Source organism: Populus nigra, chromosome 6 (assembly GCF_951802175.1).
Source record: "Populus nigra chromosome 6, ddPopNigr1.1, whole genome shotgun sequence".
Classification (NCBI taxonomy): domain Eukaryota; kingdom Viridiplantae; phylum Streptophyta; class Magnoliopsida; order Malpighiales; family Salicaceae; genus Populus; species Populus nigra.
In genome coordinates this window covers 5,753,706-5,771,564 of record NC_084857.1, presented here as the reverse complement: position 1 = coordinate 5,771,564, position 17,859 = coordinate 5,753,706, and the positions used below count along the sequence as shown (strand labels likewise).

Below are 17,859 nucleotides of genomic sequence, written 5' to 3'. Positions count from 1 at the left end.
CATCTTCTTGTTACGATTTTTATCTCATTCACGATAGGAGACCTAAGTGCACAGTCGCCTTGTTAGCATTCGTAGATATTACACCCAGTGTCCTTATCCGGTTATCTTGGATGATTTAACGTGGGAATTTGGAGAAAAAACAATTGGTGGTGGAAAAATGGGACCAGACATGGAGTTAAATTAAATTAAAAAAATAATTCTCCTATAAAAATTACTGTTCACAAAACTCGGAGTATTATTCATTTATTGGGGTTAACGTGGTCTATTTATTTATTGTGACACAAGTGTCTTTTTTAAATTATATTAAGTTAAATTTATGATTTTATTTTTTTACGATGAAATTATTAATTTAACACTGAAATAAAATAATATAATATCCATCACTCAAAAACCTTTTTATATAACTTTTAGAATGATGTAATTATTTTACTGCTTTCAGAGACAAAACTAACAAAACTCTCCCTCGATGCTTTTGTGTTATTTTGTATTAAAATCTGGCAATATAATTTCTCAGCTTTTTGGTCTAAACTCTCACTCATGGACAATCCTGCTATCTTGAATGATTTAATGAGGGAATTTGGCAACAAAAATTGGTGGTGGGAATTCGGACCAAACATTAAATTAAATTATTTTAAAAAAAATCTTTTAGAAAAGTTATTGTTCGTCGAGTGTCAGGTTGCTACTTCTTATAATAGTGTAATTATAGTATTGTCCTTGAAAAATGCATCAAGGTAAGGTGGCTTTTTCAGCATGACACAATTGTTTTTTTTTTTTATTGCATGGGTTAGATTTGTGATTTTATTTTTTTTACATTTAAATTATTAATTTAACCCTTTGATAAAATAATTTAATGCCCACTACTCAAGGGCAATTTTGTATTTCTATTTTTCTATAATAGTGTAATTATTTTTATGTTTTTAAAGACAAACCTAACAAAACTCACGTCTAAGGGTTTTTTTTTTATCATTTTATGTTGATTTTATTATACATGGAAGGTGTACTCAAGGCATTGCTATAAATTACATTCTTCAAATATAATTTTTTAAAAAAATCGACGGTGCATGCATAGCACATATGCTAGCACGTGGACAGACTCTAAGTAAAAGGTCAGCCGGCCACTAAAAACTACCTTTCAAGATAGTGTTTTAAAAGTCTTGGTGCCCCCGACCCAATGGGAAGGCGCATGCCCTTAACACATATTAAGTTTGGAACTGGTAGTTGCTTTTTTTTTCTCTCTCTCTACACCCTTGAATTTTTTAAATTCATTAAGGCTTGTTTAGAAGTATGATATATGTTACGTTTCAACATATTTTTTTTTAAATGTATTAAAATAATTTTTTATTATTTTTAATTTTAACACACTAAAAAACAATTAATTTCAAATAAAAAAAATTAAATTTCAAACAAATAATGTTTTAACTAAACTGCGAAACACGCTTTTATACCAAGTAGCAAACTTGGAGCGAGAAAAAAGAAATTAAGAAAATTTTAAGAATCATGCCCCCACTTCTTCTAAACCTTTTTTTCCGTCATGCATGAGCGACCGATTCTCGGGCTCCTGTCTAAACCTCACAGTTCACATCTCCCTAGTTTTGTTTCCAAAGCCAGCAACTTCATGATCATAATCTCGAAAAAGGACCCACTTTTCAATTGGGTCATGACCTAATCCTTACCTTAAATTCACGTCCTAAGGCCACTCTATTCCCATTTCTACAACGTGTACGTGGATTCTTGCTCACCGTCAGTGTATATATATATATATATAAAAAAAAAGCCACCTCCTGGTCACGCATGGAAGGGGGCTGCATCTAACGGCCGAGATTCGTAGAATATCCTGTTTCATTTCCTGCCATATTCTAAAAAATTAATCAGTGAAGGGTTTGGTCTGATCTTAATCGGATGACCTAAAATCAACAGCACGTACTCGCTTAAAAATTGATAAGAAAAAGGGCATGCAGTAACCAAGGAAACTGATTTAAAACCAATTAGGATCCAGTACATGAGGTGGCTAGATAAGAACCACAAAGTGGAAAATTTTGGCCTCCAATTTTCTCCGATGCTTATCCATAGTCTACAGCCTCTACTTTTGGCAGGGGTACGTGTCATTTTATGAATAGGTGTTGATAGCTATCTCAGACTCCGACAAACGTTTTCTGGCTTTTCCCGACCCCTGTTTAACCAGGGAGGGATTCAAATATTCAATATCCTAATCTATCGAGAGTTGTAAAATGGAGCCCGGATTCAATATCCGAGAGCTCGCACCCTCGGGTTCGGTATTCTAATCAACAGCACCATGATTACCTCGTTCACACGGGGAACTTTTTAGATTCGGAAAGCAAAATTCAATACAATACACACATCGTGTTGTTATTATTTTTTAAAATATTTTTTTATTTATAAATATATTAAAAAATCAAAGCATTATTTATTTACAAAAATATTTTCCAACCAAAAAAACAAATTTGTTGTTAACTTCAAAGCAAAATTCGGTAAATGACACTGCAAGGATTGTTTGAAAGCAAATTCCCTCGACCAAAGAGTCTCGATGCAAGTATAAATGCAATTTTTTTCATATATATTATTTTCCAAGATACGAAAACATTAAAGATTATATGAATATATAAATTCAAATTAAGCTTTGCTTAAAGGAAGGACTTGAACATCGAATTATTTGATCGTCGATAAATTTGAGCCTACCGTATATATTAAAGAAAATTTCCACTTGAAAATATTTAATACGTACGTATATAAATAGAATAGGACCAAAAATAGAGCCAAAAGCGTTGGACTTTTCAATGAAAACAAGATTGAAGTTTTGGAAAGTGCGAGTGCAAAGAATCAAGCATAAAGTCGAATGTAGTTCTAGAAAGAGTGTTCTCATTCTGTAGTCTGTACAGCACAATGCGAGTATAGCCTCGTTAACATCCGAGGTTTTCAAGTCAGCAAAACAACCAATCAAAACCACAAAGCCACAACATGACAAAAAACCCTCAAAAATAAAAGGGCCAGCCATCTCCTAGCAAACATTTCAAACACCCTCATTTCTCTCAAGCCCTCCTCTGGCCTCCCTCCCCTAGCAAAGCCTCCAAGGTCACTTTAATCTTAGCAAACTGCCCCAAGATTTTTTTTTAATACCTCTTGTCTTGTTTGAGCGCTAGAAATGCAAGGAAAAACCAACTCTGAGCAGCTTCCTCCTGGTTTTAGGTTCCACCCTACCGATGAGGAATTGATCATGTACTACCTTCGTAACCAAGCCACATCCAGGCCATGCCCTGCATCGATTATCCCAGAAGTTGATATTTACAAATTTGATCCTTGGCAATTACCTGGTTGGTTTTAAGTTAAAGGATCTTGTTTTCTGGGCACATGGAAATTGAAAAGTGCCCTTATAATTCGCATGCATGCTTGATTGTTTCTTGACAGGGCTCGTAATATTGATTGTTTAACTTATGTGTAGAAAAAGCGGATTTTGGAGAAAACGAGTGGTACTTCTTCACCCCTCTCGACCGCAAGTACCCAAATGGAGTGAGGCCTAACAGAGCAACTGTGTCAGGGTACTGGAAGGCCACGGGCACAGACAAGGCCATCCATAGTGGCTCTAAATATGTTGGTGTCAAGAAAGCTCTTGTTTTTTACAAGGGCAGGCCACCTAAGGGTACTAAGACCGATTGGATTATGCAGGAGTATCGCTTAAATGATTCGAATAAGCCAGCCAGCAAGCACAATGGATCCATGAGAGTAAGCCCCCCCCCCCCCCCCCCCCCATGGTGCACATATATCATCGGGTATTCTAATGATCAATTACCATGTAATTTTTCCAATAATCTGTGTATCTTCTGGTGATTTGACCCTTCTTTTTTTTTGTGTATGCGTGTTTCAGCTAGTCCTGTGCAGAATTTACAGGAAGAGGCATGCAATAAGACATTTGGAGGAGAAAACAGAAAATCCAGTACATGCCCATTTGGACGTCACCCCAGATAATGATGCTAGAGAGCAACAGATGATGAAAATCTCAGGAACATGTTCTCTTTCTCATCTGTTGGAAATGGAGTACCTGGGTTCAATTTCGCAACTCTTGAGTGGAGACGCGTATAATTCAGATTTTGATTCCCAGAACCTCACGAGCGATGCTTTGACTGACCATGTTATAAAAATTCAGCTAGGTGAGATGTCTCCCGAACACACTGATAATGGCAATTTTCAAGGGAACCAGCGGGGCAGCACTTCTTTAATTAACCAGCCCCTGGTTGTGAACCCAATGATGTACGGATTCCAGTGATTTGGATGGTTTTGACCATTGAATGAACAAAATCTGGGCTCGTCATCGTATTGAAGACATCTCAGTGGTTAACATCCAATCAGAAATGTACATGTTGTTTGTCGGAGCACGTATATATCCTGCGCGATATTTTTTATTTGCAGTTTTATTAATGTGGTACCACCTTGGCATCTATTAATATATAGTTTTATTTACACACGTGTACATATAGGACAACCTTGAAGGTGTTTCCATTTGTTATGGGTATGTTTAGTGTATGGATTTTGAATCTTTTAGCATTATAACTTAGTTTGTTAGGACTAATATTTCTTTCTGAGATTAGAAATCGTTTTTTCTTTTTTTTTGTAATTTTTTCTATTTGATTTTTTATTGTTTTTGTTCTGCCATTCAGATCTTTCATTTTTTTTTCTATCAGTGAATAGTTTATCCAATCCATAGATCTTTTAGCATTAATGTTTGTTTGTGGACTTTAAAAGTGTTTTTAAAAAAAAATAAAAAAAATTATTTTTTATTTTAAATTATTGTTTTTGTTGTATTTAGATTGTTTTGACGTGGTGGTGATATAAAAAATAAATTTTAAAAATAAAAAATTATTATTTTAATATATATTTTTTAAAAAAATTTAGAAAATAACAAAAATAAAAAACACTCATCCAAGAATATGCCCTAACAAAACCCAGGATGGCCAACAAACAATACAGAAATTTAATTATTACAATATTGAGCAGATTCGCAGTCGCCCATGCACTGTATTAACTTTTCTGCCTTCGGAATAGTAAAAGTCACTTGCCCGAAAAACAAATATCGAGATATTTTTATTTTATTTAAAATATCGAGATATTTTATAGACTGGGCAAAGACAAAAAAGAAAGCAACTTGATTTATGCAACTAACCAGGTGTTTTGGTGGTTGCATGGTTTAATTTGTCGTTTGCTTGATAAGAACTCTAAAGGCTTGAGATTCCAACCATTCCATCACCAGCTAGCTCATTAGGAAGGTTGAATTCCATTATTTTAAGTTCTATCCATGACCCGCTTCTCTGACTTGGTCAATTTCGGATCATCGATAAACACCCGGGTCGGAAATTTTATCATGATATTCTACATATATTGAGAGAAATTGCGTCTACATAAGCAATGATAACATTATTTAGCACCACTTTGAGTGGTCCAGGGCTAATACAGACTGTACAGCTGAGAGTTGCACACAAAACCTTGAGCCTCAAGGAGTGAATGCAGCCATCAAGCTATGGCCTGATTGCTTGCTCGTCTACGGTTAGCTAGGTTGAGAGCAAAAAAGAGGGGAGACATTATTTTATCTTTAGGCATCCTAAAGCATACAAAGACTGCCGACAAAGAAAGCTAATTCAGTAGTTCATAAGCTTCACCACTTCTTAACCAACTTCCCAGTTACCTTTACCATACTCAATTATAAGAAAAAATTCAAGTTAGGCCTTCCTGCCAACACATTCAATGTTTTTATCCTTTAAGTTTTATAATCAATGGAGGAAGAAAAGAGTCTTTCATTAGCTTCTTATAAAACCAATGGCTGCAACATGGGAATGGCATTGATGCTAGCTAGCATGGTTTTGTCACGGATGTTTATCCATAGATGGAACCAAAGGCACAAAAAAGGCCCGACAACTTGGCCAACTGTAGGAGCAGCAATGAGCAGTTTATGAACTAAATGCAGTGTGAAAGAGCTGTTCAGTCCATCTTTTATTTTTCGAATAGAGCTTCTGTCGATTCTCTCTGGTTGTTTATAAAGCTTACAATTTCTCTTTCATAGGAATTGTTAATGAGGATGACTCCAGAGTAGAAATTGGAACACTGGCTCCCAACCTGCAGCCAATCGCTTTGCTCAGTCATTTGATACTGGTAACATCATCTTGACGCTTCGGTTCATTGATCCATCGTGAAAAATTAAGAAATTTCTTAATGTGGGTTCAGAGGCTCTACTTGGTAAGAGCATTAAGATCGTTTGATGATTTCACCTACGCCATGATTTGCAGAAGGAAAGCAGAAATTGAAGAAGCCAGAGGCACTGGTAAAAGTACCAAGGCAACTTCATTTTTGTGAAAGATTTAATCTCCATAATGATAAAAGAAATTGTATTCACTAACCAAATTCATGGTCGATGTCAGATAAAACATGACAAATTATCAAGGTTCATTGAGCAAGGTGAAGACCCAGAAAGCTATTTGACAGACAAAAGCCTCAGAGATGTTGTCCTGGACTTTGTGATAGCAGGGCGAGATACAACAGCAACAACCCTCTGAAGGGCTATATACAAGGTAATGACACCTAACCACGTAGCCGAGAAGCTTTACTCTGAGCTCAAAACTTTTGAAGAGGATAGGGGAAGGAAGAGAATGTTAAGTTGCTTCAGATAACTCAAAAGACCCTGAATCATTCAGTCAAGGGAAATGCAATATGCAGGACTTCTGACTCAAGATTCCTAGGGAAGATTATACTATTTGCATGCAGTGATCACACAGACACTTCATTTGTATCCAGCAGTTCCTCGGGTAAGCCTAACGTATCGAATGCAATGCAGTCAATGAAAACCGTGTTAAAACTTTGCAAAATAGAAAACAAAGACGATTTAATTTGATATAGCTAGAGAAAATGGAAATCTTTAGCCATGGAGATCTTGGTTATGATATACGTGCTTTTTATATATATATATATATAAAAACATGACAGCATTATACTGTTTAGTGAACTGTTATTTGATGATTGCAGGATCCCGAAGGTATACTGGTGGACGATGGATTGCCTGATGGAACCAAAGTAAAAGCAAGAGGCCTGGTAACTTATGCTCCCTATTCCATGGTTAGATTGTAGTATAATTGGGGCCCTGATGCAGTTTCTTTGAAGCTTGAGAGATGGCTCAAAGATGGTTTCTTCCAAAATGCATCTCCGTTCAAGTTCACTGCATTCCAAGTAAGTTCAAAATAATTAACGCTCGCAACCAATACATTAATACTTAATAATTGGGTTCCAGCTAAGATTAAGGAAGTTGAACTGTTTGTGCATTTTGAATCCAATACGATCTCGAAGCTCTATCAACATATAATAAGAATGGGTAGTGAAAAATAATCACGCATTCAACTCATAAAGTTTTTGGTACATTGTGCGTGATCATGGATATTGTATAGAAGCTGTATGGCATTATTTAGTTTAATAACGGGATCTAAACTGATCGATGATGATTATTGAACGGGCTCCAGTTTAACTACGCAACTTCAGCTTCTTCTCTTTCCACTCTTTTATTTCAGCATCAATCTTTGCTTGAACACTGGCATGAAACCCTGGGTATGGTTCATAGCCAAAAGAGGTTTGAAGAGCCTGAAGCAAAGCAGCATAACCACAATAGTTTTGAGATCAAATCGTCAAAAAAAAAAAAAAAACAAGAAGAAGAAGATGATGAAACTAGAAATTACACCTCCAGCAGCACAAAGAAGGGAGCCATTACAAAGGCTTGAACAAGGTTATCCAAAAGAGCAGGGGCTCGTTTCTGCAGGAAAGTATCTGAACCTGAGGCACATTTTAATGTAACTAAACTTTAATAACTCCAGATCATAGGATCAATTACCTCAAAGACCCCATGGCCAATGAACTGTCCAGTCCAACAAATTATTTGAGCCACCAGGACAACCTGGAGAACAATTTGTTGGCTTCAAAATTAAATGAAACAAAACTGAACTACTATCTCATGGTTTGCATTGTTGAAAGAAAAATGCATGATGCATGAATGTTCAGAGTCAGACTTAAATGTACACGCATTAGATGTTTATGAGCAACAGAAAGTGCAAATGAAACTTACAAGTCAAGGAAATTGTCACACAAACTAACGTACTAACTCTCAACAAAATGATCAAACCACGTGCTTCTGTGAAAAATGAATCTTACAAGTCAAGGAAATTGTCACACAAACTAACGTACTAATGTCCAACACAATGATCAAACCACAGCGAAGAAGCACACTTAGAAACACTCATATACTGCATTATCCTGTAAAACTGCTTGCAGCCGTAAAAAATCAATAACTACTTTGATCCAACTCGCAAGACTTCATGATACTCCATTCTTGAGGTTGGATCTGCCATCTACCTCTAAAACACCTTTTTCTCAAAATTGTATCGAATCCAGTAACAATTCAAGCCATGGGAACTCTGAACAAAGATGCACAACATTCATCATGTCCATCTTCTTTATCGGAGATCAGCCTCAATAAACTACACCAAATCAATTCTCTCTCTGATTTTAACATCCATCATGGCATTGTAAGAAAAACAGATAGATTCAGGTCGTGCACCAGTCAAATATACAACCAATATCCAGATTCCACACAACTTCCTAATCTCCTGTGGCATATAAAGTCAGATAGAGACCAATAGAACCATTCAAATCCAAAGTCCGACATTTCTCAAGCCTGGCTATATTGCTTTGGAAAAGTATGCATCTAGAAGTGAAATATGAGATATTTCCTACAGGAAACATATGGTTTACAATCAGAACTGGCCTGCTTAATAAAGTTTTCTGTTATACATAATGTCAAAGGATGGCAACAGATCGGGGTGTATGAAGAGCCATATTAATTATAGCCACGTTGACAGACAAATTGGAACAGTCAAAGGAAAGAGTTCTCGAATTTCTGATTCTGTGCTTGTCTTGACCATACCAATTCACAACATTTGTGAAATATAACTTTTAAAGAACCAGATTTTAAAAAAGAAAAAAGAATTAAGCCATCAACTATTCTAAAACACATATTTCTGCTTCTACAATAAATGCAAACTATAGCTTTCAGAGAAAGCTCTAAAGAACTCTGAAGTAAAGAGATGCCCCGATAAAACTAATACCAATTTGATAGTAGCTAATAAATTGAATAAAATCCAGAATTGCTCTTCAGGTAGCGTATCATCAGGGAAAAGAAGTATCTGATGAATACCTATTATTGAAATTTCAATAGCCAAAAGGACCAGACAAGAGACCTATTATTCTCTGTTTTTTCAATTTCCATGAATCATGAGCTATCATCAGCACAGCAACTGAACATTATTGTTCAATACACAACACACCAAAAACTTAGAATATCACCGGAAATAAAATTACCTTCCAAGCAAGAGAGAATCCAAGCCAGCTAGCCACAAAACAACTACTTACCCAACAGAAACCACAGAACAAAGCAGCCAAGGAACCAGCTTTTGGGTCCAAACAGATATAAAACAAAGCATATATTAAAACAAGAAAGAACCCGATGTTAAGAAACAGAACCACATCATTACTACCAAACAGAGATAACTCGACTTGAGGGAGATTAAACAGAGGAGGTGTGAAATAAAGAATCAAACTAGAGGCGAAAAAGATTGGCCAAACAAATATCATGTGAATCAATATGTTTATTGGGTTACTATGGTATGCACCATAGAATGCATAGTGCTTCTCTAGATCAAACAATCCATAATTCCCCATTGAAAAACAGAAAGGAAAAGATGGGATTTTTTCTACGGGAGGATTTTGTTGAGAAAATTATTGGGTTGTGTGTATGTTTTTCTACGGGAGGGGAGAAGGAGACAAGGAGATAAGAAGCTAAGTTTAAGGACAAAAATTTAGAAAAGGGGATTTCTTGAATTTTATGCCATCACGAGACAGACAAAAGTGAAAGCAGCTCTGAAGACGGGTTTGCTGCCGTGAATGGCTGTGACAGACTAGGTCTATAGGCGTCTCCTCTTTGGCTCCCGTTGAAAACTTAAAAGAGATTGGTTCTCCATTTAATTTTAGGAAATTAAAAAAATTATAATTTTTTTTAGATATTGCATCTATCCGCCTCGTAGAGCATCCAAACCCATTAAAAAAAAACACGAATGAGATGATGAATTTACTGTTATTCTAGATATGAGAATAATGTTTTTACCATTTTACTTTTTTTAAAAAAAAAACATAGGTTGATGGCTGAGGTAAAAAATGTCTTTGCACTGGGATCATTTGAACATTTCAAGACGGACAGGGATAAAACAAATATTTTACTTTTTAAATGTACAATAAAATAACATAAATAATCTTAAAAGTGAAAAATTGTTAGGCTGACATACAGGTTATTTTTGTATTTTCGCTTTAAAGTACATATTTAAATAACCATTTTATCATTATAGACCAGTTTACTATTATAATAATAAATAAATAAAAACTTGAGTTCCAGTGGGGGTGTTTTTGTCTTTTAAGGTTGAAAACCATGGTTAAAAAACCTCCCTACCCTTTTTAATTAAATTCTTTAACCTAGAATCATACGGTATTTTTGTAATTGGCCTGCTAGATTTTGCGTTATTATTGGGTTAGGCTAGGAATAGTTTAATCTTTTAATAAATAAATAAACACCACCCGCTGTTATTTTTGAACAACATGAGCGGTTGGTTCTCGTAGCCAAAAAATTCATTTCGAGCGAGTATTAGATTCATCTTAGTATTTTCTCCGTGATCCAATGACACACGTTTACTGAAAAGATCTCTGGTTTTGAGCTAATAACTATTTTTTTCTTTTTTTTTTCTTTTTTTTCCTTGATATTTGTGTCATCTCTCTTGATTTTTCAAATAAGCACTAGAAGTTCTCTTTCTTTTTTTTGCTTTGTTTTTTTTTATTATTTTATTTTGAGATAATTTATGAAATTAGAATTTAATTTTGATTTCATCTTCGTTTGATTTTTTCTTTATCAAATTTGGTCCTATTTTTTAATTGTTATTTGTGTAATCTGAGATGATTTTTTAAATTGGATTTTTTTTGCAATTCCACCCTCTATCAAATTTTTTCTTATTTAGGTTTTATTTTCATTTCTTTGATTGTTGTATTTTTTTCTTTGCAAAATTATTAGATTTATATTTTTTTTTGCTCGATTTCATCCTTGAACATTTGATTAGTTTGGATTTGAGCTTCTTAGTTAAGTCCGTGTCTAAAATTTCACGGGTTAAAAGTTTTGAAAATTAAACTAGCTTTAATAGGTTCGCCTGGGGTATTTATGTATTTGCATTGTTTTCAATTCACTTGTCAAGTATAAACAAAATTCTTAACTCACTAACAGGAAAGAAAAAGAAAAGGAAAAAAAGATTGCTTAGGTACTGGAATGATAAAGAGGTTATATAAGAGTCAGGTGAAGCAGAGGATCCTGCGGTTTCTGAAGAAGCAACAACTTCTATGGAAAATTATGGACATGATAAAGCAGGGAACGAGGATGAATCAATTGTCTATTACTATGCCAGTGTTAGTGATGCTAAGGTAGGTAGAACTTGCCTTTGATTGTATGCTGCCTTGATTACTGGTCTGACCACAAGTTTTTATTTCGGTACACCATAAGACTTTCCGACATGGCACCATTGTTGGATAATTTTACATGTACACTCGCTGTTCCTGTCTCGATTGATCTTGTAAGTAGTTTGTTGGATATTATAATCCCCATTGTTCTTTCATTTTTATAATCCAGTGTTCTTGAATCACTAGCTTGTATCCATCTTCCTCGTGGTGATGACATTTGCACCGGAGTGCCTCTCGTTATAAGGCCTGAACACAACACATGTCTTGTACCAGAGATTTTCTTGTAGTTTGATGATAAATTAGTGCCTGCCGATGAAGCCTACATTGTTGGTGCTATCATCCTTGCCACTGATGAGGTTGCAGGCAGTGGTAAGGGCATATCTAACACCGCATCAACTCTCGTAGTGAAAAGGAAATGGCAGAGATGTTGATGTTTGTTTGCAACTTGTAAAATCTCATTTAATATGAAACCGAATGCAATAAGTTATAGAGATCAATAAATTGCAAAGTCGTTGCATTTAAATGTGTCATTTAAATCTAATAGATAGAAAAGTATAATTTAAGATTTTTTTTTTCTAGCGTTTTGGATAAATAGTATTTGTATACGGTCCAAATTCTTCTATAAAATGGGGTTTTCTATTGAAAATTTACACTTGCATTACAACTTTCGATTTCTTTCTCATCAGTAATTATTTAAAAAAAAATTAATGGAATTTCAAGTTATGGCTATTTTTTTAATGCATGCATCAAGGGTCCAACCTCTCTCTCTCTCTCTCTCTCTCTCTCTCTCTCTCTCTATATATATATATATATATATATATATATATATATGAAAATCTACCTACAACTAAAAAGATAAAGGATCGAGCAACTTTACGAATGAAAAAAAATATTTACCTTGTAAAGATATATGGTGGGTGTTTGGTATTGTGGCTGCGGGTAAAGTTCACCCGCAGCCACAATTATTAATGTTTGGTAAGGTAAGAAAATCAGTTTTTTTCGTGGGACCCACTTGTAACTGAGGTGTGCCACAGGTTTCCAAGAAACAGCTAGGAGCTGCTTCTTGTAAGGAATAAAACGTATGAACAGTGGAGCATACTCCACTGTTCATGGGTTTTATTCTGAACAGTGGCTCCACTGTTCCGGTCAGACCGGTCCGGTTCAAAGTTATTAAACTAGGTCCGACCCAACAAAATAAAAAAATATATTTGTAATTGTGTTTTATTAAAAAAAACTAGTATTAAACATTATTTAATGACACTACATAAATTAGACGAAGATTATTTGATGATGTAGCATTTGTAAAATTTGATTGCAATCCTAATTTTATTTCTGATTATATTTTACTCGATGTTGTTGTGCTCTTAAGAAATTTGTGAAAAATATAGTTTTTGTCGGAAATATTTCATACGTGATGAAATTGTAGATAGTTTAATGGAACAAAAAAAATATTTTATATAAAGTATTATTTATTTCATGATATAATAGTAATAGTTAAATCTATAATATTTAAATTAAAAATCATCAATATTAATATATATTTTTTAAAATTATTTTATAACCTCAATTTCAAAAGCATTCTTAACCAAACACATTAAATTATTTTTTGACTAGCCTCAATTTTAACCATAGTTTTAACTAAACATATAATATTCCAGACCAACCTCAACTAAAAGTACTTTTTATAAAACAACTTTTTCAAACCACAACCACAACAGCAATCGCAATACCAAACACACCCATAAAGCGATCAAGCAACTTTATAAATGAAAAAGATATTTGCCTTGTAGAAGCATAAATCAACACTAGCATGGATCCAGTACGTGAAAATAAAGAAAAAAGAGTAAGGCATATTGAAAAAGAATTCATGACTAACTTAAGCAAAAATTAGAAGTTTGTATCAGAACGCACATAAAGTTCTTCAATACATTATTGATCGACCATTTAACTAGCAGTTAATAAGTTTTGTTAACACTATATCTAAATAAATAAAATAAAGTTTTAAATAGCTATGACAAAAAAATAACAAAGTGGTTTCATTTATAAAGATAAAGTATTGTTTATATAAAACTCATACATTTAAATTTATTTAATTTGTTATTTTTTTAAAGTAATGCATTCCAATATGCTTTGATATTAGGTTAATGCATGAAATATTGTATATAAAAAAATTAAAGATTTATCATTTTTATTTCAACATTGCTAAGATAAATCAAAGAGTCAGCTTATATGGATGATTGAAAAATAAAAGAATAAGTCCAAAAATATTAGAAAGCAACTCTAGCAACCTATTTTCCTTTTACTCGTAAGTTCAATCAACTTAAAAGAAGATATTATATATGGTGACAAGTTGTAGAGGAAATAAAATAAAAATAGAATATAAAAAAATAATTTTTTAAAAAAAATCATACACTTTAGAGAAATAAAAAGCAAAGGCAAAACATGAAAAGACAAATATAAAACAAGACATGATTTCTACTGTGCAAAAAGACCTTTTATTAAAACAACAATAACAAGAAGAGAAAATAATATTTGGTAGATACGAAAAATATATCTTAATACTTGGATGAATATTATGAGATGCTTGATATTGATATAGAGATACTACTTAAATGATGTAATAGTGATTTTAATTGGTATGTATTGTCTAATTTTTCATTATTTATTAAAGTATATGCATTTATTTTTAATTTATACTATATTAAAAGTATTATTTTTTAAAAGTATCGTTAAATAATTAGAAAAATCATTAAAAAGATTGCTCAGGTACTGGAATGATAAAGAGGTTATCTAAGAGTTTGAAAAAAAAAACTCGAATTGAAATAAATAATTAAATGATTTGTGTAGAATTTGAAGAAAAAAAATTATCATATAACGTAATCATAGCTTATTATTTTTTTTAGAATACATTTTTACCGTGAAATGTGTTTTTAAAATTTGTCCAAGAGTTTGAATCAGTCTCGATTGACATATAAATTTAGGTTAAAAATATTATTCGTTATCGAATTAAGAGAAAAAGAAAGCTAATCTAACGATACATATTGTATTTCTAGAAAAAAAAAATATACTTATTTGTAAATGAAAAGGATGAACCAGGAAAAGGAAAAGGAACGGTGGGCCACTAAAGTTATCCTTGATAGATGCAGTCGTGGATGACAGGAAGACCCATTGGGCCTTTCTAAGAGAGCCCATGAAAAATATAAACAGGCCTCAACCTCTGTAGGACTACGCTCTGGCCCTTCTAAATGAACAAGTCTCATCGTAATCGAAAAGAAAAAAAAGAAAAAGAAAAAGAAAAAACAAGATAACGAGCTTGCCACATGGCAAATAGCTACGGTCCATGTTGAAGAGAAGGGCAGAAAGGTCAGCATGCCAGCCGGCTCAAAAATCGACATCGACAATCCTCCCTTCCCCTCGTTTCCAAAGGATCTGAGTTAATAATTCCTTCAGATTTTATCCAAACTCATCATGAGCAGTTTCACAGCTAACACCCCAACTCTCCTCCATGCCCAGAAGAACATCACCAATAAACCTCGGAATCATCAACCCAAACGCTCAGCTCCAATAATCAAAGCATCAATTTCACCCCTAGAAAGTGTGACCAACAGAAGGAAAATCGTAACTTTTTTATCCACTTCACTAGCACTAGGCCAGCTACATGGCACCACAACCACCGCGCCACCAGCAGCACTAGCTGAGAAATGGGGCACACGTTCATTACTATGGGAACATTTTTTTCAGCCTGACTTATCACCGGAAGATGCAGTTGCAAGAATTACCCAAACTGCCGAGGGCCTCCATAGCATAAGAGACATGCTAGAGAGCATGGCCTGGAGGTATGTCATGTTTTACATCAGGCAAAAACAAGCATATCTTTCCAAGGATCTGAAAAATGCTTTCTCTACGTTGCCTTCGAGTCGCCGGGAAGATTATGTTAAAAAGGCTAACGAGTTGGTTGATAATATGGACGAGGTAAGCGATTTGATTCTTTTATCTTTCTTTTTTTTTGTAATTTGATTAATTAAAATATTTACTTAAAAATCATAGAATATTTGTCATTAATTAATTAATTGGTAATTTATTTTACAGTTTGATTCTTATGTTCGGACGCCGAGAGTATATGAATCGTACCTGTACTACGAGAAGACATTGAAATCAATAGACGATATTGTGGCAATTTTAGGAGAGAACTAGTCCAGTGTTGTTACATGAGCATTTATCAACAATCTTGAATTTCTGCTCTTGCGATATATTTTCTTATGCTGTCGTCTCTCTCTCTCTACCAGATTTGCTGTATGTGTGTGTATATACATGGGATGCAGGAGAATGAGAGTGGATTAGAACAACCACAAATCATGTGTCATGAGCTGGACCTGTGCTATTAGAATTTGTACTCCAACATGCCTAGTTATTACATCGAATTCAGTTTTTTTCAAAAATGTAACTACTGTACTAAATTGAATTACTCTTGCTCTTCCTCCACTCCTTCATTGCATGAACACCATCATTTAGTTAGTGTGTCTGTATATATATAACATAAATGTCTGATTAAAAAGAAAAGATATAAATATAAAATAAACCTGTCACAATAAAAATATTAAAAAACATGTTTTTTTTTATAGTAAGCGTTTGATTATTGTATCTTAAAATAGAAATTAATAAAGATAAAATGAAATAAAAGACAAAAACATAATTATATCCATACAATCAAACATATTTAAAACTCATTACCGGAGTCTTCCACAAGTTGATTTTTAAAACTTTAAAAATAATTAATTTTATCTTTACATGTCTTAATTGTATAATTTTTTAATTAAGATTTCTTTACAAGAATATTTTAGAAATAAAAATTAATGAATACTATTTTTATATACATATCTTTTTTTAGCTCTTATTTTTAAAATACACAAATTTATTTTAAAATTATTATAATAATACATTTTTTTTTATTTTTTCCTTTATCTATACAATCAAACATATTTTTACTCCTATTATTTTTTATCTATTATGTTATAAAACATTATCCAAACGCTCATCAGCGCTGTCGTGCTTCTTTCTTCATCATCAAAAAAATAAAAATAAAAACACTTGCTTACTGTGGAGTTGTCGGTTCTTTCATTTTTGTTATAATTACAGGACAAAAATGAAGTCATGGCCTACAGTATTGCACAACAGCTTGGGCTTTTCTGGACCTAAGCTGGAATCATAAGCATCATTGCCACCACAAACGTCCCAAGAATCTTCCCTGCACAGGCTGTAGTCATAACCAGCACCAAAAGTCCCCATGACCTTCCCCCGCGAATTGTAGCCACATCAGTCTTTAATCCACTAGAAGCAAAGTAGAAGAAGCAGACCCGAAACAAAGTCTTCAATCCTCTCCATCAATCTCTGACCAGCAAATTCACCTTCAGGGATAGTTAGTCCAAAAACAAATGCACCAAAAATAGAATGGATGGCTATAAGGTCGGTCATGAGTCCTGATACCATAACTCCAGCCAGTGTCAGGCAGATATAAGCTTCTTCATCTGCCATGTCATGTTCTGGGGAGCATCTTCGGCAACCCATTTCATGGCAGGTCGGATCACAATTGACATGAATGCAACAAAAGGCAACACCTGAGACGAGTACCCAAATTGATATTAAAGATCTTTTGTGTTCACCACCATTACCAGTACCAGCTAAAGCTACTGCTAAGGCTAGCAAGATCCACGCTGCAACGTCATTGAACGCTGCTGCAGCCATTGCAGTTTCTCCAACTTGAGTTGTTAGTAGCTTTAATTCTGCAAGAATTCGGGCTAGCATAGGAAATGCTGTGGTATAAATACAATCATTAATCTTTATATGTTGGTGGATATAAATTGGAACAAGGCTCAAGTTGTAACCATTTCAGGACTTTTAAGTTGCATATGCTGGCAGGTCCGACTTTGAACTGCTATTCACATGCATCAATTATACTAGTGAAATAATTAAGTAAGTCCAGCTGTTGTATAATCGGTTAATTAGAAAATCCAACCACAATTTTCAAAATTGCTTTAGTTAAAGTACTCTTGAACCTCCGATTAAACAAACTATTTCGTAAGATGTTACATAATTTGTTCTAAACAAAGAAAATAGAGTTCGTTTTGAAAAGATTGGGAACTGTAGAGGCATTCAAGGTAACTAGAAAATGCCTATGCCCCCGATGAATGGTAGCCGTAGGCTCCATTAGACATCGATCGTGTGGCTGGACAAACACAATAGTTTCATATCATAGATTAGTTCTGAATATTA

General features: G+C 33.9%; 3 protein-coding genes and 1 pseudogene across 3 annotated transcripts; 3 read left to right on the top strand and 1 right to left on the bottom strand.

Annotated features, from left to right (window-relative positions):
* The first annotated feature begins 3,019 nt into the window (after positions 1–3,019).
* LOC133696882 (NAC domain-containing protein 2-like) lies at positions 3,020–4,473 on the top strand. Its single transcript, XM_062119175.1, has 3 exons — positions 3,020–3,329; positions 3,458–3,738; positions 3,881–4,473. Exons 1-3 carry the CDS (start codon positions 3,161–3,163, stop codon positions 4,277–4,279), a joined length of 849 nt encoding a protein of 282 aa, XP_061975159.1. The 5' UTR covers positions 3,020–3,160; the 3' UTR covers positions 4,280–4,473.
* A 1,858-nt stretch (positions 4,474–6,331) lies between these two features.
* Positions 6,332–7,997, top strand: LOC133697171 (cytochrome P450 704B1-like; annotated as a pseudogene).
* On the bottom strand, positions 7,368–9,759 carry LOC133697172 (2-hydroxy-palmitic acid dioxygenase mpo1-like). Its single transcript, XM_062119573.1, has 4 exons — positions 9,400–9,759; positions 7,877–7,939; positions 7,727–7,798; positions 7,368–7,629 (listed from the first exon to the last, which is right to left on the bottom strand). The coding sequence occupies exons 1-4, from the start codon at positions 9,757–9,759 to the stop codon at positions 7,513–7,515; spliced, it is 612 nt and encodes a 203-aa protein (XP_061975557.1). The 3' UTR covers positions 7,368–7,512.
* Positions 9,760–14,953: 5,194 nt separating this feature from the next.
* LOC133696323 (photosynthetic NDH subunit of lumenal location 2, chloroplastic) lies at positions 14,954–15,849 on the top strand. The gene is made up of 2 exons (XM_062118487.1): positions 14,954–15,561; positions 15,679–15,849. Exons 1-2 carry the CDS (start codon positions 15,058–15,060, stop codon positions 15,781–15,783), a joined length of 609 nt encoding a protein of 202 aa, XP_061974471.1. The 5' UTR covers positions 14,954–15,057; the 3' UTR covers positions 15,784–15,849.
* The last annotated feature ends 2,010 nt before the right edge of the window (positions 15,850–17,859 follow it).

Bases quoted from the DNA above. Each gene is read 5' to 3' on its own strand.
- LOC133696882 (XM_062119175.1), top strand. From the start codon at position 3,161: ATGCAAGGAAAAACCAACTCTGAGCAGCTTCCTCCTGGTTTTAGGTTC. The intron at 3,330-3,457 runs GTTGGTTTTAAG...ACTTATGTGTAG, and splicing joins TGATCCTTGGCAATTACCTG to AAAAAGCGGATTTTGGAGAA. The intron at 3,739-3,880 runs GTAAGCCCCCCC...TGCGTGTTTCAG, and splicing joins AGCACAATGGATCCATGAGA to CTAGTCCTGTGCAGAATTTA.
- LOC133697172 (XM_062119573.1), bottom strand. From the start codon at position 9,759: ATGGGGAATTATGGATTGTTTGATCTAGAGAAGCACTATGCATTCTAT. The intron at 7,940-9,399 runs GTAATTTTATTT...ATTGTTCTCCAG, and splicing joins GATTCTCTCTTGCTTGGAAG to GTTGTCCTGGTGGCTCAAAT. The intron at 7,799-7,876 runs GTAATTGATCCT...ACTTTCCTGCAG, and splicing joins TTGGCCATGGGGTCTTTGAG to AAACGAGCCCCTGCTCTTTT.
- LOC133696323 (XM_062118487.1), top strand. From the start codon at position 15,058: ATGAGCAGTTTCACAGCTAACACCCCAACTCTCCTCCATGCCCAGAAG. The intron at 15,562-15,678 runs GTAAGCGATTTG...TTTATTTTACAG, and splicing joins TGGTTGATAATATGGACGAG to TTTGATTCTTATGTTCGGAC.